General features: G+C 43.8%; 1 protein-coding gene across 4 annotated transcripts in view; it reads right to left on the bottom strand.

The window, feature by feature from the left end:
* Positions 1–427: 427 nt before the first annotated feature.
* Positions 428–23,753, bottom strand: part of slco2b1 (solute carrier organic anion transporter family, member 2B1) — an 87,629-nt gene continuing 64,303 nt past the window's right edge. For all 4 annotated transcript variants that reach the window (XM_060936409.1, XM_060936410.1, XM_060936412.1 and 1 more), the window contains exons 13-15: positions 14,761–14,825; positions 3,068–3,188; positions 428–2,961 (exon numbers count right to left, since the gene is read on the bottom strand). In XM_060936409.1, coding sequence (XP_060792392.1) covers positions 2,778–2,961; positions 3,068–3,188; positions 14,761–14,825 — 370 coding nt within the window. In that variant the 3' untranslated portion in view covers positions 428–2,777. The remainder of the gene's footprint in view (positions 2,962–3,067; positions 3,189–14,760; positions 14,826–23,753) is intronic.

Genomic DNA, 23,753 nt, shown 5'->3' with positions numbered 1-23,753 from the left:
AGGGACACACCTCCTCGGCCACAGCAAGCATGCATACTTTAACAAAGTCCCCATCAGTAAACGGCTTTCCATGGGTAGCTAGTAGGTGAGCTACCTTATAGCTAGCTCAGACAGCAGCCTGGTTGATCTGGGTTTGGCGAAGGAATACATTCTGTTGTGCAGCCAGTCCACATTTCATCCTCCGAATCCTGTCTTCTCTTGTTTGCCCTTGCAAACTAGCATACTCTTTGAACACCGGTCAAAGGGGGGTGGCGGGCCAGAGTCGGCCCGCGGGCCGTAGTTTGATGACCCCTGCTGTACAGGATAAGCGGCTACAGATAATGGATGGATGGATAGATGGATGGACATGATAAATGGCTTCTAATTCTGCCCAATTATGGAGAAAGATAAGAGAGGAAGAAAGCAAATAAACATAAAAAGACAGGAATGATAATGATAGGTTTTTATCTGCCCATCTGTGGGTGGGTTAGTAAATGTGTGTAATTATACAAGATTAAATATCACTTTTTATAAATGCACACAGTCACACACATACAATACACCAGCAAGAAAGACAGTGGAAACAAGTTTTGGTACATAGTCATTTCATTGTTGAGAAATTTCAGTGACATTGAAACATTTCTCCAAACAATTCTCGACTTTGTGTTGACAATGATCTTGAATTAGATTCACCAGCCATGTTAATATAAAGACCTGTACATTACATTAATGGCATTTAGCAGATGCTCTTATCCAGAGTTGCCTGGGGAGCAGTTTGGGGGTTAGGTGCCTTGCTCAAGGGCACTTCAGCCATTCCTACTGGTCCAGGGAATCAACCCAGCGACCCTTTGGTCCCAAAGCTGCTTCTCTAACCATTAGACCATGGCTTCCCTGTTGGCCTGCTCATTCAGTTCATGCAATTATCTAATCAGCCAGTCATGTGGCAGCAGCATGATGCATAAAATCATGCAGATACAGCTCAAAAGCTTTCGTTAATTTTCACATCAAACATCAGAATGGGGGGGAAATGTGCTCTCGGTGACTTTGACCATAGCATGATGCCAGTTTGAGCACTTAAAGCTAGAAGGCCTTTCGATTTCATAACATCCGTGAAATTTAGTTCCCTCTGAAATTTGGTAATTGTGATATATGTTTATTTCTGTAATATCTCACAAAAAAAAAACCCAGGTCATTCTGTGGCTGAGAAGTTATTCAATTTGAGGGGATTCCCGAGCAAATAATGTGCATGAAATCGCTCACTTCGCGCAGTCAAGCAGACAGAGGAAGTCCATGTGCACATGCGCAGGTTTACCTTCTTCTTCTTTTGGGTTTTACGGCAACTGGCATCCACAGTGTTGCATTACTGCCATCTACAGGTTTACCTTTGACTGTGCACTGACAGTTCCATCATTCTGTCGCTAAACGAACAGCTGATCACACTGAGGTGCTCGCTGACCGCCGATATTTATTAGTTTGACATTTTCTGCGTTTCCTTTCCTTCGTATATAACATAACGTCTTTTCTCCTCGCTTTCCGTTACTGTAGTCGGTCTTTCACGTTTCATTCGCACACTCACGTCCTCCATTTTTCTCTCCTGTTTCAAATTTGTATCCCACAATGCCTTGCATGAATGGGGAAAGCCCACCACGTGACGCATGACGTAGTATCTTGAATTGGGTCATGGTGAAACAGGAAAAAATAGTGGAGAACTTACGGCCACGTGGCTCTAAAGTCATTAATTATTCTATTAAAAAATAATAAAATTGTAAGGCTGTGATTCAAATTCAGTAGCTTTTGGTCCATTAAACAAAAATAATTGGGTGTCGGGGAAAATTCTTTTTATGACCTAAACTTGAAAAATCTGAAAGGCAGTCTACCTTTAAGAAATTGCTGAGCTCCTGATTTGGATTTTACTAAAGTTTTGTTTAACCTGTACACAATAAAGCCTTAGTTCTTGATGTGTATCTGCATGATTTTATGCATTGTTCTCCTGACACATGACTGACTGACTGGATGTCTGACTGGATATGTGTTCCTAATTCTTTGAGTTTACGTAAGTTCTTTTCCCAGTGGATCAGAACTAATGTACTTGTGTTTAAGAAACATGGGGCACATTTAAAATGCACATGCTTTAATATATATAACAGTTATCCAAATGTAACAAATTCATACAAGAAAGCTAAACTAAATATGATTTCAGTGTACACATGTAAACTGTTAGCATAGTATACCATTAACAACAACAAAAACATATATTGTAGATCATTGTATGATGTTAAGAAGAAAGCTGACATTTCTATATTTTAGGTAGAAAAAGTAAAGCAAACTTTCACCAGTTTCACCAATCACAGTGAGGCTTTCTAGCCTAGAATATAGAAGAAATATTAAATCCAATGGGAATTAACTGCGCCGTCCTCCCAAAGGATGTTCTAATGCCCTCTGTAACAATCCAGCAACATACTGCAACACTCATGATGCACGTGTCCCATGTTTCTGCCATTTTCATAGTAGATTAATGTAATACAAATCAACAGGACATGTTCTCAACTGAAAACATAATTCCACAAAAGGCTCAGGTGAAGAAATAGCAACAGTGGCTTCACAGTGTGTAAGCATATTTGTTGTGTTCATACATGCAGATGTTTCATCAGCACAATGCTGACAAGGACTTTTATGTTTGCTCAAAAGGAATATAATCTCCGTGGGATTATGACTCACAAATGGTTCTGTACAGTTGCCGTTTCCTCGGCACTTTTCTTTCCTCTCACAGTTTTCCTGTCTGTCCTGACACCAGTTTGTCATTTTGAATCATCAAATGGTAGTGACTTTGTGGTAAAGTCTTTCAGTTTCTGCTTCTCATTTGTGCAAATGTTCATCTTTTCTTGATTTTGCTTATCAGAATGCATTCTCTTCAGGACCAAAAAGGAGAACATGAAAAAGACCAGACCTCCAAACAGGAAAAATATCTGCAGTCCAAGAAATCTGAAATTTAATTTAAAAAAAAAATTAGTTGTTTTTTTTTTCCCTGAAAATTGCTGCTTGTCCACTCTAAGATACATTACAGTCACAGACAGGAAACTGGACCTACCGTTGTCTGAAAAAATTTAGGTTGTAGTAATGACAGGAAGTGTTCTTGTTACACTTTTTCCCCCACAGAATACACGTCGAATCAATGGCACTTCCGTACAGGACAGGTGCTGGGAGAAATGCTGTCGGTGAAACCAAGAAACATCATTATTATTCTATACTCAACATACAGTACTGTGCAAAAGTCTTAGTCCCCCTATGTTTTTATATGTTGTTTCAAGTCCAGAGCATTTATACAGGTTCATTCATGGATATAGTCATTATTCCCAGTGTGAAGCACTGAGATGTGTTAATAACCCCTTCGGACACAAGGAAAAATGCTATGGAACTTCATGTGTACAATTGTACACATTATGTCCAAAGGCGGGGGGCGGCATGGTGGTGTAGTGGTTAGTGCTGTCACCTCACAGCAAGAAGGTCCTGGGTTCGAGCCCAGCGGCCGACGAGGGCCTTTCTGTGCGGAGTTTGCATGTTCTCCCCGTGTCTGTGTGGGTTTCCTCCGGGTGCTCCGGTTTCCCCGACTGTCCAAAGACATGCAGGTTAGGCTAATTGGTGGCTCTAAATTGACCGTAGGTGTGAATGTGAGTGTGAATGGTTGTTTGTCTCTGTGTCAGCCCTGCAATGACCTGGCGACTTGTCCAGGGTGTACCCCGCCTCTCACCCATAGTCAGCTGGGATAGGATCCAGCTTGCCTGCGACCCTGCACAAGATAAGCAGCTACAGATAATGAACGGATGGATGTCCGAAGCAAGGGCGCAGATGGCACTGGAGATGGGGGGGACATGTCCCCCCCAGATTTATAGTGACCCCATCTGTCCCCCCACCCACCGTCCCTATGTAAGGCGCCAAACATAGGTAGAAAAAGTGAGGATTAATGTTGCGTTAGTTAGGCTAACTTACATTGCAGCACAAAGTTGAAATGGCAGCAGCAGTAGCCTTGTCAGTGATCAATCCACATTACACCGATTCAAGAAGGGGAAAGGCTGGAGCAGATCCTTGCAGAGTTGGGAAAGCAAGGTGTTCAATTTTCCACGTAATTCTCGGTTAATAACACTGCACAGCTGATCCATTTGATAGCAACGGTGTTTCTGCTACGACTAATGGTGCGTTCAGTTGTACTCGTAAATTGGAAGTTTGAAGTCATGTTCAATGATGTCCCAGTTTTTAAACTGGGAAGCGCTCAGTTCTGAGGTTATGTTGTTCAGAGCTCTAAGTTCTAACTTCCAATGTAAATGTAACGCACCATCTCAACCCCGGGGTCCTAAGGGGAGCTGGTGACTTTGCCTGTCGCGGTAACCATAGTGATCATAAACAACTGTCTAATGACTGAGCTGGTGATCTTTCTGCCACATTAAGCCAGAGAAGAGGGAAAAAAATCACAGCGTTTGTTTCAAGAACCAAAAGATGTAAACATCCTACCATATGCCTGTTGCCTGTTGACTTTTCCAGATGTGACAAATACTTGTTTTGTAATGTTGAGTGGCTAGTCTGATAATAATAAGAAGGAATTTGGACTTACCTGAAGTAGGCTAAATGTAAAATAACAGCATTCTAGGCTGTAGGTGAATATGTTTTAATGTTGTTGTTTTTATGTATAATGTTATTTTAGTAAGCAGCAACTGTTAACTGAAATTATGAGATTTAAGATGTTAACATTGTCCTCCTGGCCTGCAAGCAATCGCTGGTGGGGTCAACAATGAAAAAGCAAAAAACAATTACAGCGTTTTTTCAAAAACCGAGCAATGTAAGTATCATATTGCCTGTTAACTTTCCCAGATGTGGCAGATATTCTTTTTATAATGTTGAGTAGCTAGTCTGACAATAAAAAGAAGGCATTTGCACTTACCTGAAGTAGGCTAAATGTGAAATAACAAGCTTTTTAGGCTGTTATTAATATTATTATTAATGTTATTTTAGTAAGCAACTTTTAACTCAAATTACATGACTCAAAAAAAGCTCAATGGCACTGCAGTGTGCCATATTCACCAAGACAGACTTGACAAACTGGACAGACAAGATATTGCCCAGCAATATGTTCAGGGAAATGAAAGGAGGAGAGATGTTTTTGGGCCCTATTGAGTCTGTGTGGCAGCGGGGTTGTGGTCAAGCGTCGGTCTGTGACAAGAGGGCAGAGTCAGGGAAGGTAAATGGCAGAATCACGACACCTGACGTCAATTAACCTGTGTTTGTGTGTCTTCCCAGTGACCGCGCCCTATTTAAAGAGGGAGAGCAGAGAGCAGAGGAGCCTCCCCAAACCAGACACCTGTTGTGTGTGTGTCTGTCTGTGTTTTCGAGCCAAGTTACTACTGAAAAGTGTGATAATAAAACGGTTTATCAACCTGAGCTCTGTCCTGCCGTCTTCTGTGCTCCGCCCATACACAAGAACTGCCACAGTGGTGCTGAAACCTGGGATCTGGAGCACCAACGCCGAACCACCCCATGGAGTCTTCCCCGTTCGCTGACCTGGTCCACGCCCTTGCCACGGCCCAGCAAAACCAGCACCAGGCGCTAGTCACGCTCCGTAAGGAGCAGGAGCAGCGCTTCGAGGCCCTGGTGTTGGCCCAGCAAGAACCCGACAGGTATTCCGGCACCTCCTCGCGTCGGCGGGGACAACTGACGCTTCCACCGCGGGCCCGTCCCCCCTCACCCTGACAAAGATGGGCCCGCAGGATGACCCCGAGGCTTTCATCACGCTCTTTGAGCAAGTCGCAGAGACTTCGGGGTAGCCAATGGATCAGCGCGCGGCGCGCCTCCTCCCCCTGCTGACGGGAGAGGTGCAGCTGGCCGCGCTACAGCTCCCCGCTGACCGCCGGCTGGCCTATGCGGACCTTCACCGGGCCATCCTCCAGCGTGTGGGGCGCACCCCCGAACAGCAGCGCCAGCGCTTCCACGCTCTGCGCTTGGAGGAAGTCGGCCGGCCGTTCGTGTTTGGCCAGCAACTCCGGAATGCCTGCTGGCGGTGGCTGAGGGCCAACAACCGCGACGCTGAGGAGATCGTCGATCAGGTGGTGCTGGAGCAGTTCATGGCGTGCTTGCCCACAGGAACCGTGGAGTGGGTCCAGTGCCACCGCCCGGCGTCGCTGGATCAGGCCATCGAGCTGGCGGAGGACCATTTGGCAGCTGTTCTGGTGGCAGGACAGCAAATAGCCTCTTCTCTTCTCTCCTCTTCTCTCTCTCTCCCTCCTCCTGTGTCCCGTCCTCGCCCCATTCCCCCACCGCAGAGGCGGGGGCCGACACCACTCCAGCCGGCCCGCCACACCCGCGGTGCCCTCCCGTTTTTCCCTTCTGTGTCTGTCTCTCCACCCCCTCAGGTGAGTGAGCCCCCGAACACCAGTGCAGAGAGGAAGCCCGGGCCGGCTTGCTGGCGCTGCAGGGAACCAGGCCACCTCCAACAGCAGTGCACGGTAATGGAGGTGGGCACGGTGGTTCGGATCCCCGACGCGCCAGAAGCCACCCTCGATCGGGCCGGAGCGTATTGCATACCGGTGAGTATTCAAGGGGATACATATCAGGCGTTGGTGAATTCTGGTTGTAATCAGACCTCAATTCACCAAAGCCTGGTGCAAAACGAGGCATTGGGGGGAGCACAGGGGGTGAAGGTGTTGTGTGTGCACGGGGACGTTCACAGCTACCCTTTGGTGTTGGTCCACGTTTGTTTCAGAGGGGAAAAAGTTATAGTGAAGGCGGCGGTTAATCCTCGCCTTACCCACTCTTTGATTTTGGGGACTGATTGGCCGGGATTTCGGGATTTGATGACACATTTAGTAAAGAGTGGGTCCTGCCATTTAACAGGGGGAGGTCCCGGTGTCGCTTTGGCAGGAGCAGCTGTTGCAGAGCCGTCTACGTCATCTCCGCGGCACAGTGAGGAGCCACCGGCCCCTCCTCTCTCTGTTGGGGAATCCCTCGCAGATTTCCCATTAGAGCAGTCGCGAGACGAGACTGCGGCATGCGTTTGACCAAGTGAGAGTAATCGATGGTCAAATGCTCCAGCCGAACGCCACCCCGTCCTTCCCCTACTTTGCGATTATGAAGGATAGGTTATACCAAGTGACGCAGGACACTCAAACTAAAGAGCGAGTCATGCAACTTTTAATTCCAAAGAGCCGCCGGGAATTGGTATTCCAGGCGGCTCACTTTAATCCCATGGCTGGACACTTAGGGCAGGATAAGACACTAGCCCGAATAATGGCCCGATTCTATTGGCCGGGGATTCGCGGCGATGTTCGTAGGTGGTGTACGGCGTGCCGCGAATGCCAGTTAGTAAATCCAGCGGCCATTCCAAAAGCGCCTTTGCGCCCTCTACCATTAATCGAGACCCCGTTCGAAAGGATTGGGATGGATCTCGTCGGGCCATTAGATCGGTCAGCACGAGGGTACCGCTTTATATTAGTTCTGGTGGACTATGCAACGCGATACCCGGAAGCAGTGCCTCTGCGCAATATCTCAGCATGCAGTATTGCGGAGGCACTCTTCCGCATTATCTCCCAAGTTGGAATCCCAAAAGAGATTCTGAATGATCAAGGCACCACATTTGTCACGGACACTGCGCGAACTGTATGGGTTATTGGGGATTAAGCCGATCCGCACCAGCGTGTATCACCCACAAATGGACGGTTTAGTGGAATGGTTCAATCGCACCCTCAAAAATATCATTAAAAAATTTGTAAGTGAGGATGCACGTAATTGGGATAAGTGGCTCGAGCCCTTGTTGTTTTCAGTGCGAGAGGTCCCCCAAGCCTCCACGGGGTTCTCCCCGTTCGAATTATTATATGGGCGTAAGCCGCGCGGCATTCTAGACATGCTGCGGGAAAATTGGGAGGAGGGACCTTCACAAAGTAAGAACGAAATTCAATATGTTATGGACCTGCACGCAAAACTCCACACGCTCACCCACCTAACCCAGGAGAATTTGCGGCAGGCCCAAGAACAGCAAGCCCGCCTGTACAACAAGGGTACACGCCTTAGGGAGTTCACACCGGGAGATAAGGTACTCATACTGTTGCCGACATCGAGCTCCAAATTGATCGCCAAGTGGCAAGGACCCTTTGAGGTCACATGGCGAGTTGGGGACATCGACTACGAGGTGAGGCGAACGGACAAGGGTGGGGCGCTACAGATTTACGACCTCAATCTGCTTAAACTCTGGAATGAGGAGGTCCCCGTGGTGTTGGTCTCAGTGGTTCCGGAGAAGGCGGAGCTGGGACAGGAGGTTCAAAAAGGGGCATTGGCATCACGTACCTCTCCGGTCCCCTGTGGAGACCACCGCTCCCTGACCCAACTCACGGAGGTCGCCCAGTTGCAGACCGAGTTTTCGGATGTGTTCTCGCCCCTGCCTGGTCGCGTTAACCTCATAGAGCACCACATAGAGACGCCCCCGGGGGTGGTAGTGCATAGCCGCCCTTACAGGCTACCCGAACACAAAAAAAAGGTGGTTCGGGAAGAACTTGAGACCATGCTCGAAATGGGCATCGTCGAGGAGTCCCACAGTGACTGGAGCAGCCCGGTGGTCCTGGTACCCAAGGCCGACGGGTCGGTCCGGTTCTGTGTGGACTATAGAAAAGTCAACGCGTTGTCTAAATTTGATGCGTACCCAATGCCTCGTATTGATGAGTTGCTCGATCGACTCGGCACTGCTCGCTTTTATTCGACACTGGATTTGATGAAGGGATATTGGCAGATCCCCTTGACTCCACTATCCCGAGAAAAAACGGCCTTTTCCACACCGTTTGGTTTACACCAATTCGTCACACTTCCGTTTGGGCTGTTTGGGGTGCCCGCTATGTTTCAGCGGCTGATGGACAGGGTCCTCCGCCCCCACGCCACCTATGCGGCCGCCTATCTTGACGACATCATCGTCTATAGTAATGACTGGCCGAGGCACCTCGAACATCTAAGGGCCGTCCTTAGGTCGCTGAGGCGAGCGGGCCTCACAGCCAACCCGAAGAAGTGTGCGATTGGGCGGGTGGAATTACGGTATCTGGGCTTCCACTTGGGCAATGGGCAGGTGCGTCCCCAAATTAACAAGACTGCAGCAATTGCGGCCTGCCCGAGGCCCAAGACCAAAAAGGGGGTGAGACAGTTCCTGGGGCTGGCTGGCTATTATCGTAGGTTTATACCTAATTATTCGGACGTCACCAGCCCGCTGACTGATCTCACTAAAAAGGGGGCACCAGATCCGGTCCAGTGGATGGAGCAATGCCAGCGGGCTTTTTCTGAGGTAAAGGCTGCACTGTGTGGGGGCCACTTTTACACTCCCCTGACTTTTCTCTCCCCTTTATGTTGCAGACCGATGCGTCGGACAGAGGGCTGGGGGCGGTTTTGTCCCAGCAGGTGGAGGGGGAGGACCACCCCGTCCTGTACATCAGCAGGAAGCTGTCGGTGCGTGAGGGGCGCTACAGCACCATAGAGAAAGAGTGTCTGGCCATCAAGTGGGCGGTCCTTGCCCTCCGGTACTACCTGCTGGGGCGCCCTTTCACCCTCTGTTCGGACCACGCGCCCCTCCAGTGGCTCCACCGCATGAAGGATGCCAACGTGCAGATCACCCGTTGGTATTTGGCACTCCAACCCTTTAATTTCAAGGTGGTCCACAGGCCGGGGGCGCAGATGGTTGTGGTGGACTTCCTCTCCCTTCGGGGGGGGGGGAGTCGGTTGCAGGCTGGACGGCCGCCTGGCCTGAGTCGGGCGGTGGGGGTATGTGGCAGTGGGGGCGTGGTCAAGCGCCGGTCTGTGACAGGAGGGCGGAGTCAGGGAAGGTAAGTGGCAGAATCACTACACCTGACGTCAATTAACCTGTGTTTGTGTGTGTCTTCCCAGTGACTGCGTCCTATTTAAAGAGGGAGAGCAGAGAGCAGAGGAGCCTCCCCAAACCAGACGCCTGTTGTGTGTGTGTCTGTCTGTGTTTTCGAGCCAAGTTACTACTGAAAAGTGTGATAATAAAACGGTTTATCAACCTGAGCTCTGTCCTGCCGTCTTCTGTGCTCCGCCCATACACAAGAACTGCCACAGTCTGCTTCTAGACGGTAAATTTGTTTGGCTGCAGAGGGAATTTTTTTTTTTTGATCAATTTTGTTTATTGGAAAAAATACTTTTTATTTTTGTGTGAATCTGTTGTTCAAGTGTTTATACTTCTGTTTTCATACACATTTTATGTTTCTAATCATTTACATGAAGGCACGAGCGTGAATCATTTCAATTTTATTTGTTATTAATTTTTGGACATTTCCCTTTTTGTTAGAAGTTACAGTTAAAGTTTCTGTGATGAGATTCTTCATCCTGCTGAGATCAGCAAATGTTTAAATAAAACATGCAGAAGACATGAAGTTTTGGAGCGTGATTAACATACCAGACAAATAACAATTTGATCATGTATGGCTAGTGTTGACCAGGTAGGCCTTTGTCTACCAATGTTCATTCAGTTAGAAAACTCACAATTCTAATGTATATTGAGGCTTCAGTATATATGCATTTGCACAAAATGGAATCATTTGCTGACAGCTCAGTCCCCCCCCCCAGTTCAAAAATCCTATCTACGCCCCTGGTCTGAAGGAAATAAATTGGCCAGAAAGAATGTTATCAAAAGTTTTGACCATCATCAATACCTGCACTTGAATCTAGTTACCCAAGGTAATTGGTATTTAGCAATGTAAATTAGCCAGAGAAGTGGAGTATTTGCTTTGGGTGATGACTCTCCGCTATGACTTAAACACATATACTGGATATGGCTCAGTTTTTATTTCAGAACTAGTCTCGTTCATGATTTACTGAGGCTCATGTTGTTATTAAAGGGATCGCTACTATTATTGGTTCAAATCAACATTAATATACAGGAAAAGCAGAGAACTGATTATTGAATTCAATTATGCAAAATAAAACAATTCTGTAATTTATTGAATATTTTTTTTGTATCAACATATGCTCATAATAACAAAAGAAATATCCATATACCAGCCTTTCTCCAAAGAACACTTGATACCACTTCATCTTCATACTTCATACTATATCTCTAATACCTTTATAGCTACCTGTCTAAATTATTCTTGTATTATATGAGGATGTGTGTACAGCTACAGCTGGATTGCAGAAGTACATCTCATGTTACATCTAATATGCAGTACCGTGCAAAAGTCTTAGGCCTTCTATTGTTTTTTTCCATACAAACCTTGTTATAGATTTCAATTTTATGACTTCGACATTATCGAGTCAAAACATTACAAAAACATTTTAGAGTTCCAAATGTTCGTTTTTTTTTCCAGCACAAAATTAATTGTTTCAAAAAAAAAAAGTTTGCAATATGTCTGTGCAGCATATTCCATAAGAGAGCACTTTTCAGATTAAAAAAGAAAACATAATGAAGGCTACTGGGATTTGGTGCAAAATGAGGACGCGAGTGTGACAGTCAAAGTGTCCAGAAGAACTGTGCCTGGTTCTGTAAGATGCTCAGTAAAACCTACAGCTCATTTCCTTATCAAACTGCACTCATTGTACCTGAGGCTACTATTTTTTTTTTCTTTAAAGCAAAGGGTCGTCTTACACCAAATACTGGCTTTGTTTTATTTATTATGGCTTACTGTTTATAGTTTTTTTTTTATGTTGAAACATTTAATTTCATTATTTTTAAGTCATTTTTGGCTTACAGCATTTCTTTTCATGTGCCTAAGACTTTTGCACAGTACTGTACATATTATTGATTTTACTCACACTTTTTGTTCACAAAATCAAGTAAAATGTTTAAATTTGGGCGGCACGGTGGTGTAGTGGTTAGCGCTGTCGCCTCACAGCAAGAAGGTCCGGGTTCGAGCCCCGTGGCCAGCGAGGGCCTTTCTGTGCGGAGTTTGCATGTTCTCCCCGTGTCCACGTGGGTTTCCTCCGGGTGCTCCGGTTTCCCCCACAGTCCAAAGACATGCAGGTTAGGTTAACTGGTGACTCTAAATTGACCGTAGGTGTGAATGTGAGTGTGAATGGTTGTCTGTGTCTATGTGTCAGCCCTGTGATGACCTGGCGACTTGTCCAGGGTGTACCCCGCCTTTCGCCCGTAGTCAGCTGGGATAGGCTCCAGCTTGCCTGCGACCCTGTAGAAGGATAAAGCGGCTAGAGATAATGAGATGAGATAAGATTAAGCCTGGAATCAAGTTTGAAATTCAAGTTTGAGTTTCTCATAGATAGATAGAGGGGACGGCATGGTGGTGTAGTCTCACAGCAAGAAGGTCCAGGTTTGAGCCCAGCGGCCGGCGAGAGCCTTTCTGTGTGAAATTTGTATGTTCTCCCCGTGTCCACGTGGGTTTCCTCCGGGTGCTCCGGTTTCCCCCACAGTCCAAAGACATGCAAGTTAGGATAAGTGTTGGCTCTAAATTGACCGTAGGTGTGAATGTGAATAGTGGTCTGTGTCTATGTGTCAGCCCTATGATGATCTAGCGACTTGTCCAGGGTGTACCCCGCCTTTCACCCATAGTCAGCTGGGATAGGCTCCAGCTTGCCTGCGACCCTGTAGGACAGGATAAGCAGCTACAGATAATGGATGGATGGATGGATGGATGGATGGATACTTTATTCATCCTGAAGGAAATTAAGGATTTATTATTACAACCCCGATTCCAAAAAAGTTGGGACAAAGTACAAATTGTAAATAAAAACGGAATGCAATGATGTGGAAGTTTCAAAATTCCATATTTTATTCAGAATAGAACATAGATGACATATCAAATGTTTAAACTGAGAAAATGTATCATTTAAAGAGAAAAATTAGGTGATTTTAAATTTCATGACAACAACACATCTCAAAGTTGGGACAAGGCCATGTTTACCACTGTGAGACATCCCCTTTTCTCTTTACAACAGTCTGTAAACGTCTGGGGACTGAGGAGACAAGTTGCTCAAGTTTAGGGACAGGAATGTTAACCCATTCTTGTCTAATGTAGGATTCTAGTTGCTCAACTGTCTTAGGTCTTTTTTGTCGTATCTTCCGTTTTATGATGCGCCAAATGTTTTCTATGGGTGAAAGATCTGGACTGCAGGCTGGCCAGTTCAGTACCCGGACCCTTCTTCTACGCAGCCATGATGCTGTAATTGATGCAGTATGTGGTTTGGCATTGTCATGTTGGAAAATGCAAGGTCTTCCCTGAAAGAGACGTCGTCTGGATGGGAGCATATGTTGCTCTAGAACCTGGATATACCTTTCAGCATTGCTGGTGTCTTTCCAGATGTGTAAGCTGCCCATGCCACATGCACTAATGCAACCCCATACCATCAGAGATGCAGGCTTCTGAACTGAGCGCTGATAACAACTTGGGTCGTCCTTCTCCTCTTTAGTCCGAATGACACGGCGTCCCTGATTTCCATAAAGAACTTCAAATTTTGATTCGTCTGACCACAGAACAGTTTTCCACTTTGCCACAGTCCATTTTAAATGAGCCTTGGCCCAGAGAAGACGTCTGCGCTTCTGGATCATGTTTAGATACGGCTTCTTCTTTGAACTATAGAGTTTTAGCTGGCAACGGCGGATGGCACGGTGAATTGTGTTCACAGATAATGTTCTCTGGAAATATTCCTGAGCCCATTTTGTGATTTCCAATACAGAAGCATGCCTGTATGTGATGCAGTGCCGTCTAAGGGCCCGAAGATCACGGGCACCCAGTATGGTTTTCCGGCCTTGACCCTTACGCACAGAGATTCTTCCAGATTCTCTGAATCTTTTGATGATATTATGCACTGTAGATGATGATATGTTCAAACTCTTTGCAATTTTACACTGTCGAACTCCTTTCTGATATTGCTCCACTATTTGTCGGCACAGAATTAGGGGGATTGGTGATCCTCTTCCCATCTTTACTTCTGAGAGCCGCTGCCACTCCAAGATGCTCTTTTTATACCCAGTCATGTTAATGACCTATTGCCAATTGACCTAATGAGTTGCAATTTGGTCCTCCAGCTGTTCCTTTTTTGTACCTTTAACTTTTCCAGCCTCTTATTGCCCCTGTCCCAACTTTTTTGAGATGTGTTGCTGTCATGAAATTTCAAATGAGTCAATATTTGGCATGAAATTTCAAAATGTCTCACTTTCAACATTTGATATGTTGTCTATGTTCTATTGTGAATACAATATCAGTTTTTGACATTTGTAAATTATTGCATTCCGTTTTTATTTACAATTTGTACTTTGTCCCAACTTTTTTGGAATCGGGGTTGTATTTATTTATTATTTATTAGATAGATTGAGGGGGCAGCATGGTGGCAGTATTTATTATTTTATTCTGTTGGAAAGAGATAATTTTGCTGTACAGCCAAGTTTTATTTCTTAAAAAAAAAAAGTATCTGCCAGTAGAACAAGACACAAGTTTAACCTTGAAATCCGTACACTCTCTACAGTAACATTCTGACCAGTAAATATGCGCTATATCTTGGTATTAAATCTAAATTGTTTTTCCAGAGACTGTGTACAATAAAACTCTGCATGTGTTTTACATTGACTCTGCTTTCTCATGCCGTGCTTCATGTGTTGAAAGCCAGCAGGTTAAACTGGTTTCTCATCACTGACAAATCTTCATGGGTTGTTATTAGAACAAAAGACAAGTATAAAATGTTTTTGAACCAAATGTGGGTTGTTTTGTTTGGGTTTTTTGACAGATAATATAGTTTTGAGATGGATAACATTTTGGCTGCTATAGTGTTATAAACATAAGAGAAGTTTTTGGCACTAACCGAGCACTCTGAAGAGCATGAATTGGATTCCCAGAGCAAAGGATTTGTCTTCTGGCATCACAGTCCTGTGTGAAAGTGAGGACACAAACATGTAGAAGGAAGTCTGTTAGAACACATCCGTGTAACTGTCTTGTCATAAAAGGCCTTTCTATTTATTATGCTAGAAAATAATGGAATAATAATGCATGATGACAAAAGATAACAAATGGACTAATTAAATTAGTTTAGACTAATTAGACTAATTTAATTAGTCCATTTATTATCTTTCTTTATTGCAATTTATATATTTTCACATGTGATTTTCATTCACAATTCCTTATTCGCGTGATTTTGCCAGATTCATTATTTTTTCCATGCGACGTGTACACGATTCATTTATATTTGTGACATTTCGACAATTATTTTATGTTCACATGCAGTTTTTGCATGATTCATTTTAACATGATTTTTTTTAGATGACTCATTTATTTTCATGCGACTTATACACCATGCATTTTTTTTTCTGTGTGACCTTTACACATGATTAAAAAAAAAAAAAGCATAAGGTTTGTCTCCTTGTGTCACTCCGCTGTGGAAAAACAAGATTGTCTATAAAACCAAGAGGGGTCATGTTAACCCACTAGTTAAAGTGCATATCCTGGACCAATTTTGGTGTTTTTTTTTATATGAAAGTATGTCCCTTTACACACTCATCCAGAAGGGTAATTTTGCACAAGGCCATCTGTCTACAGCAGAAAAAAATAAAATAACAAAACGCGTCTGGAAAAATCCCAAGGGAGTCTGGAGCCAGATTCGTGACGTTACCTGAGGAAGCGCCAGCAGGCCGCGCGAGCTTTGCACGGTTTCAGTGCACAGCCTGTGTAGATCAAGTTTAGCAGCTAGCGATTTTGCATTGAAATATGCAATTGTCAAGTTCAGCTTCAGCTTCTAAGCCCATGGATTCATGTATCAATGCTCATCTATCTATTATTACATAAATCATATTTTTTCTAATTACTATTATGTATTTATATAGTTCTTCATTTAGAAGAGTACTGGCTACTGTAGGAGAAAGATTTCATAAGCTACACACATGGAATTGGCTAAGCAGGGTTGTTTATACATTTAATGTGTTTGACAGGTCCCAAGATCTCAAGCCCATGGATTTCATATCCCATGGATATTTTTAATTTTAACACGCAACCAGGAGCCAGTTTTCTCGCTTATTCGAGAGAGGAGCTGCTGGCCCTGAAAACAATAGGACGAGCCGGGATACGACACCCCATCCCGGCCAAGCTGAGGAGGAAATCCAGGGGCTGCAAAGCCGGGGCTAAGCTAAAGGCGAGGTTAGCGGACAACCGGCGGCGCTACAAACCATCCATTCCCTCCGTTATCATGGGGAATGTGAACTCGCTGCCGATTAAGGTCGACGAGCTATCCGCACTGAACAACCAGCGGATTTACCGGGAGAGCAGCTTATTTATTTTTACGGAGACATGGCTAACACAACTTGTACCGGATGCTAACATGGACCTGCAGGGATTCACTGCTGTGAGAGCCAACAGAGACACTAAAGCATGCGGGAAAGGCAAAGGTAGGGGACTCATCATTTACATGAACAACCGCTGGTGTAGCCCGGGACATATCTCCGTAAAGACAGTTATGTTGCCCGGACTTGGAGCTGCTAGCATCACCATCTGTGTTTACATCCCTCCCAAGGCAGACGCAGCTGCTGCATGTGAGGGGATTCACTTTGTCACAGCAAGGCTGCAGACACAGCACCCTGAGGCATTTATGATCATTTCTGGGGACTTTAAACATGCTACTTTGGACTCTACTTTGGCTGCTTTTTACCAGGCTGTGGACTGTATCTTTTTAATTTCCCTGAGGGAACCCTCCCAAAGTTCTATCTAATCTAATCTAATCTAAGTAAGTGTATTATCGCCCAGCACTTTCATGTTATTTACTTTTGTGTGTGTCAATAAATAACATTATCCGTGTACCACACAAACACAGGAACACCTAATTTAGAGTATAGTCTCTCTTATTTTTTTCCCTGGCAACAGTCAACTTGTGAATCGCCGATTTTCTTGGTCTTTTTCTCAGCTCTGCTTTGGTCCTGGGCTTCCGGGAGCCTTGTACAAAGTGCTCCCATTTCTCTCTCTTGCCCCTTTTCCACCAAAGCAGTTCCAGGGCTGGTTCGGGGCCAGTGCTTAGTTTGGAACCGGGTTTTCTGTTTCCACTGACAAAGAACTGGCTCTGGGGCCAGAAAAAACTGTTCCAGGCTAGCACCAACTCTTTGCTGGGCCAGCGGAAAGAACCGCTTACGTCAGCGGGGGGGGGGCAGAGTTGCTAAGACCAACAACAATAACAAGACCGCGAAAGATCGCCATTTTTAAGCGACGAGAAGCAGCAGCTGTAAAAACGCAAAGTCATCCATTATTATTATTATTATTGCTGTTGTTGTTGCTGCTGCTTATTCCGTGTTGTTTTTGCTTCGATATTCGCGCCAAGGTTTATGCAAACATAGCGACGTAACTGACGTATACAGCGACGTACTGACGTATACAGCGACGTAATGACGTGGCTTCCCTTAGCACCGCGAGCTATGGAAAAGCAAACTGGTTCTCAGCTGGCTCTCAAATTGAATGAGTTGTGAACCAGCACCAGCCCCGAACCAGCCCTGGAACTGATTTGGTGGAAAAGGGGTATCATTGTCTGGTCTTTTGGAAAACTATGAGTACTAATCCCATCATGATTGGTGTTGCGACACCCTCCTACAATACATCTGTTAACCATTTTAATAATTATGTGATAACGTTGAAGAAATTTGCAGAAAACCACCAGGTCGTTTTCTCATAAACAAACCAGCGCTGACATTGGATTCAGAAGGAGGCGTCCCATACGCGACTTCACAAAAATCAATGTTTGCCGGGAAATCCAAATGCCAAGTTTTTTCAGAGGTGGATGAATTCGCTTCAAATGGCTTGAATTCAACTGAATTTTTCTGGTATTGCGCAAGGTAAAAAAATTGCACAAAATGCAAAATGTGACAGATATTTGACCAAAGTTTAATATAAAATAGGAGAATTACATTGATCTTGCTTCTGAATTTACCCGTGATATGCACTTTAACGTTCTGTTTGTTCAGATGGTTGGGAGTCCAATTTCCAGGATGAGTAATGCTCTTAAAGTTCACTTGCTGTGTCATTTATAATGTACTTATTTCTGCTTAGAAAAGCAAATCCAGATTCCCAACACACATCCTTCACCATTTCCTCCAACACTAAAAACATAACATCATTGCCACAAAGTGTCTCCACTCGTGCGCTGTCCTTATAAAACCGGAGTTTTAAGTATTACCTTTAATATTTTCTCATCCTGTATATTTACCTCCTCATGTAGGACTTTCTATGATTGTTTATTCTGAAAATAAATGGTGTGTTAAAAAAAATCATATGAAAATTCAGTCGTGTAAAAATTACATGCAAACGAATCACGTAAAAGTCGTGTGAAAATCATGTGTAAAGATTGTACAGGGAAAAATGCATGGTGTATAATTCACATGAAAATAAACGTGTCATCTAAAAAAAAATCATGTAAACTGCATGTGAACATAAAAGAATTGTCTAAATATCACTTGAATATAAACGAATCGTGTGTACACGTCGCATGGAAAAAAAATAATGAAGCCTGTAAAATCACATGTGAGTAAGGAATTGTGAATGAAAATCACGTGAAAATATATAAATTGTACGCATGAGAATAACGAATCGTGTAAAATGAATCATGTATAAAAACATGGGCTGCATGGAGGGGGAGGGGTGGTGAATGGTGTAAATGTCACATGGGGAAATTGTGTGCAAAAAAAATATCACGTGGAAAATTAATCATGCGCAAAGATCATATTTAAATAATTTTGGCTAGCTTTTTTTCATGGTATATCAGATATATTCCATTCAGCTAGCATGATATTGAACAAGTCGAAGACGAGTAGCTGAATGGAATATATCTGGGAGACTAAGAAAAAAGCCAGCCAGTATTATTATTATTATTATTATACATACACACACTCTTCATATCAGCATTTTTGAAGGCTGACAGATACACAGAACCTTTATTTTTAAATACATTTCTGAGTGGATAGTATCTACATCCTTGACTCTTGTAGGCTGCATAAATGGGGGGAAAAATATTTTTGAGAGTTAAAATCAACCACAAAGTTGGCATTTGAGCTGCCCCGCTGAGCCAGCCAGCCCTGAGTGCATGACATCACAGCAGTAACTGGTTTTAAGGCTGAGGCCTTTTACAGCTATAGACCAAAGTCATATTAATAAAATTTTATGGTGAAAGTAAGAAATAGCGTTACCGACTTGTTCAACTAAGACTGATTTGACTTCACTGATTGTGGGTTGACTCTCATTAAAACAGGATGGGTGTTATAACTTATGCAACATACATGTACGTGCATGCATTTTCACTGATAAAACGTAAAAGGCTAATTAAATAATCAGATGAACTGAGACAATCACATTCTGAAGCAAATTAAATAATCTTATACCGGTAACTTAAACACACAATACAAGTTACATGTATTAATCTAAATGCAGGTAAACGTGTTGGTTTTTTGTTGTTGTTGTTTTGTATCCAAATGAGAGTCGGAGCTTACCCGTCTGTGTTCTCGCTTCTTGAAGGCCGACCTTGTGGCCAATTGTTTTGAAACAATCTGACTTTCAGTTGCTCGTTCAGTTCTCCGTTCATTCACTTCTTCCACGTAAGGGTGAGATGGCAGCAATATCCAGCAGAGCAATCAGACGGCTACTCCACTCATTCTCCATACTGAGTACTCCATCGTTACTGCTTGGCTCAGGCAATTACTAAGGCCAAGTTTACATTAGACCGTATCTGTCTCGTTTTCTTCGCGGATGCACTGTCCGTTTACATTAAAACGCCTGGAAACGCCGGGAAACGGGAATCCGCCAGGGTCCACGTATTCAATCCAGATCGTGTCAGCTCCGGTGCTGTGTAAACATTGAGAATACGTGGATACGCTGTGCTGAGCTCTAGCTGGCGTCGTCATTGGACAACGTCACTGTGACATCCACCTTCCTGGTTCGCTGGCGTTGGTCATGTGACGCGACTGCTGAAAAACGGCGCAGACTTCCGCCTTGTATCACCTTTCATTAAAGAGTATAAAAGTATGAAAATACTGCAAATACTGATGCAAATACTGCCCATTGTGTAGTTATGATTGTCTTTAGGCTTGCCATCCTTCCACTTGCAAGTGGTAAGTGATATGCGCTGGGATCACACACACAGCGGCTCAGTCCCGAATCACAGCTTGTGCACTTCACTCGCGCGCTCTGTGAGCTGCGCAAGGCCGGAGTGCGCACCCTCCAGAGGGCACTCGCTGTTCAGGGCGGAGTGATCTGGAGCGCAGGATGCCTGCGGAGCCGAGCGTATCCGTGTATTGGTGTTGCTGTGTGCACGCAAATCGTGTATTGGTGTTGCTGTGTGCACACTAATCGTTTTAAAAACGTTAATCTGATGATCTGCTGATACGGTCTAATGTAAACCCCACCTAAGGCTACATCCACACGACAACGGCAACGAGATTTTTTTTTTTTAAATATCGCGTCCACATGGGCAACGGATCAGTAAAATATCAGGTACATATGGCAACGCAACACTTGCTGAAAACGATGCAAGAAGTAGACGCATGCGCATAAACCCCTTCTTCTGTAGCATTAGCCACATAAAGTTTTGATTATTAATCAGTAGCGTAAAATAGTATCTATTGTCTAAGACACTTATTTATATTTCATATTAAAACGTCTATGTAAATTAATACATAGAAAGCCTGGCCAGGTGCTGAACGTTCTTCTGCCTTTACTTTAAGAGAAATTCAGGGCGAGCATGAGCCTAGCTTCTTCCCTGTCACTCACCCTGTCACTGTCACATGCACACACCTTCTCACTCCCTATCCTATGGATATAGTCCCTTTAATCACGTGCTCGTTTTTTGAATGGAGACGCGGAAAGAGGAATGAACGGGGGTAGATGGAAGCCGGTACGCCAACATTCTGATATCCTCCAGAATTCTTTAATGGTCCGGAATAAATTGAATGCTACACGTTGATGGATTACTTTGTTCTTCTACGCCCTTTTTGAGGAATGTATTGTCGGACTTAAACCAACATCTGAAGAGGTGAGATCGCTCCTTTTTTTCCCTATTTTTGCTGGCAGGATTGTTTTTGTTTTTGGAAAGCGCACGGGCGGTGCACGGTTTTGGTTATACTGCTTCCGCAGTGTTTGGACTAAAGACTCTGCCCTAAGGGCTATTCTCTCTCTCTCTCTCTCTCTCTCTCTCTCTCTCACTTTGCACCATTACGCAATAAATATTCACAGTGAAAATATTTTGTAAGCGCGTTTCATGAACCAAGTTATAGGATTTGTTGACAACTCGCATCGAGTTCGTTACACTTCTACCCGGCGTGAAGCACTCACAGTCATGTGGTTGTGATGTCATCGTAAACAAATCCGTTCTACTCATCCAGACGACTTCGCAACGGCGCCGTTGCCAGATTTTTTCACTCTGGAACCCGTTCTCAAAAGATTTCGTTTTGGGGCACCCAAAACGCCGGTGCCGTGTGGACGCCAGGCCGAAACGATAAACAATTTTATCAGATTCACCTGAATCCGTTGCCGTGTGGACAGGGCCTAAAACCCAGGACGGGACGTCACCAGTTTTAGCAACAACTGCAGGGAGGTCACTGCCTGAGCGATATGTCGCGTCCTGTTCCATCCCGGGCTTTACCAACAACCCTCGGCTCACACTCTGGGAGAACTGGTGCAACTGAACTTACTTTCCTTTTAAATAAATAAATAAATAATACTTTCCTTTTCTTGTAGTTTTATTTAATTGTTGGTCCTGCACCCTCTTTCAATACGGGCTTATAGCCAACGCTCCTCAACAGATCAGAGGTCTTGTACAAGTCTTCAGTAAAATGTGCAGAGCAGAGGAGAGACCACTTCATAGGTGCCCAATGTGCCTGTGAACTCCTCGCAAAACGGATCCAAATCTTTGCAGTTTGAACATTCTTGGGCCATGAATGCAACGTAAATCCACCTTCTGTCATGTTGCTGCACCCATCAGCAACACATCTATGTGGCATGGCGATAAATTAGCTCAAAATGGAGGATCGGAGTTGCAGTCAGCTCTGTGTTTTAGTATAGCAGAAATGGCGATGAGACCGATAGTCTTCCTGCTGTGATGTTGCGGACATCAAGGTCATTCACTCAGACCGCTACCTACTGTATATGAATGACTTTAATCGTAAAAATTACTATATTAGATTTATTGTTAATGCTTAACTATTCCTGTGCCATTCTTGAGGTCTCAAGGCATTTATAAACGAAAGTGAGGCCATGGTTCTGCGTATCTGCTTTAACTGCGAGTCAGCGCCGTTAGCGTGGCAGTGAAGTCCCCTTCCACCCAGTGTAGCATTCATCATTAGTGTTAGCAAATGCTAATAAAGCAGTCAAGTGTTCATTTCCCTGTGTAATTTACTTAGTTACTTTTAAAATCAACATCGACAGCTACACACAACAGAGCGACCTGGCAGCCTGCCACTAATCCCTTGCAAAATCTTTTGCCCTGTTGCTTTTTTGGTGTCTGGCTAAGGTTTGGCTGAGCTCAAGTCCCAGCTCTAATAGTAATGGTTCGCCACTGCTTGTAAACATGCATGAAGAATATCTAATGAAGTTTTGGTAGCCTTTCAGGTGTTCAATGCGTCTTTCTCTTTCCCGGCGAACAAAGAAATGCTTCACAGCAGAAAACTCTCTCATTGAATATTCACAGCAGCTCTGACGTGTGACGTCATGTTGTCTTGACAACCATGCAATATCATAAACCATATTCAATGCTTGATCATCATAAAATCACAGCATAAAGACAAAGAGAAAAAAAACAATTAAGTTGCTGATTGTATTAATTTGTATGAAAATTAATTAAGGTGGAGTTTCTGGTCAGTTAATGGAATTGTTGTTGTGCCACCAGGTCCTTTAACAGCTCTATATTATAGCTGGATTCTGATGAAATCATCTGATAAATGAATATATTACACAGGCACGAGTGTTTTACTGGGAAATACACCACTCGTATTTTTTATATGAGCTCCATCCGGGACATGGAGAACCCAAACCGGGACATAAATCTCTATCTGTCACTCATGATGTTTATTTATCAATGATAAATTTTGTTGTCTTGATAAATTTGAGTACTTTTTGTTTGTGAATGTGTTGATATAATAAAAAGAAAATCACACGTTGGCTTGAAGATATGAAGTTTACCATATGTTAAAAAACTCTCATTTTTCATACAAAATACATCACAGATCTGAGTGACATATTTAAATAATGTTGGCTGGCGTTGAGTGGTATATCAGATATATTCCATTCAGCTAGCATGATACTGAACAAGTCAAAGACGAGTAGCTGAATGGAATATATCTGATATACTATGCAAAAAGCCATTATTATTATTATTATTATTATTATTATTATTATTATACATTCCTTTCGGATGTTCAGCGCATCTTTCTCTTTCAAAATTCTCTCAAAATCTTCTGTATTTAATGAAGCAAACCTGGCGGCCATGTTTGTTTACAAATTGTCACAGTCGCTCACTAGCGTGGAAGTTTTACGTCTCCAATGTGTGACGTCATGTTGTCTTGACAACCATGCAATATCGTAAACCATATTCAGCGCTCATTCTCCATTGGGTAGAGTGACATACGTAGGATATGCTAACAATATTGCATGCTATCAAACCAAATGAATGAAACCCACTAGAAGGGAATAGAACATGTTTTTATTTCATGGAAAATGTTTCCTGTATGTATAATAATTGAAAATAATTAATTGTGTAAAAATCCCATAGAAAATAAGGTAAATTAATGGAAAATTAAAATTCCCTCACATGCGCATGACTCATTTTCTACGTGTGGGAATCAT

Source organism: Neoarius graeffei, chromosome 12 (genome assembly GCF_027579695.1).
Source record: "Neoarius graeffei isolate fNeoGra1 chromosome 12, fNeoGra1.pri, whole genome shotgun sequence".
NCBI classification, from domain to species: Eukaryota; Metazoa; Chordata; class Actinopteri; order Siluriformes; family Ariidae; genus Neoarius; species Neoarius graeffei.
The sequence above is the reverse complement of the archived record's forward strand: the minus strand, read 5'-3'. Positions and strand labels throughout refer to the sequence as shown.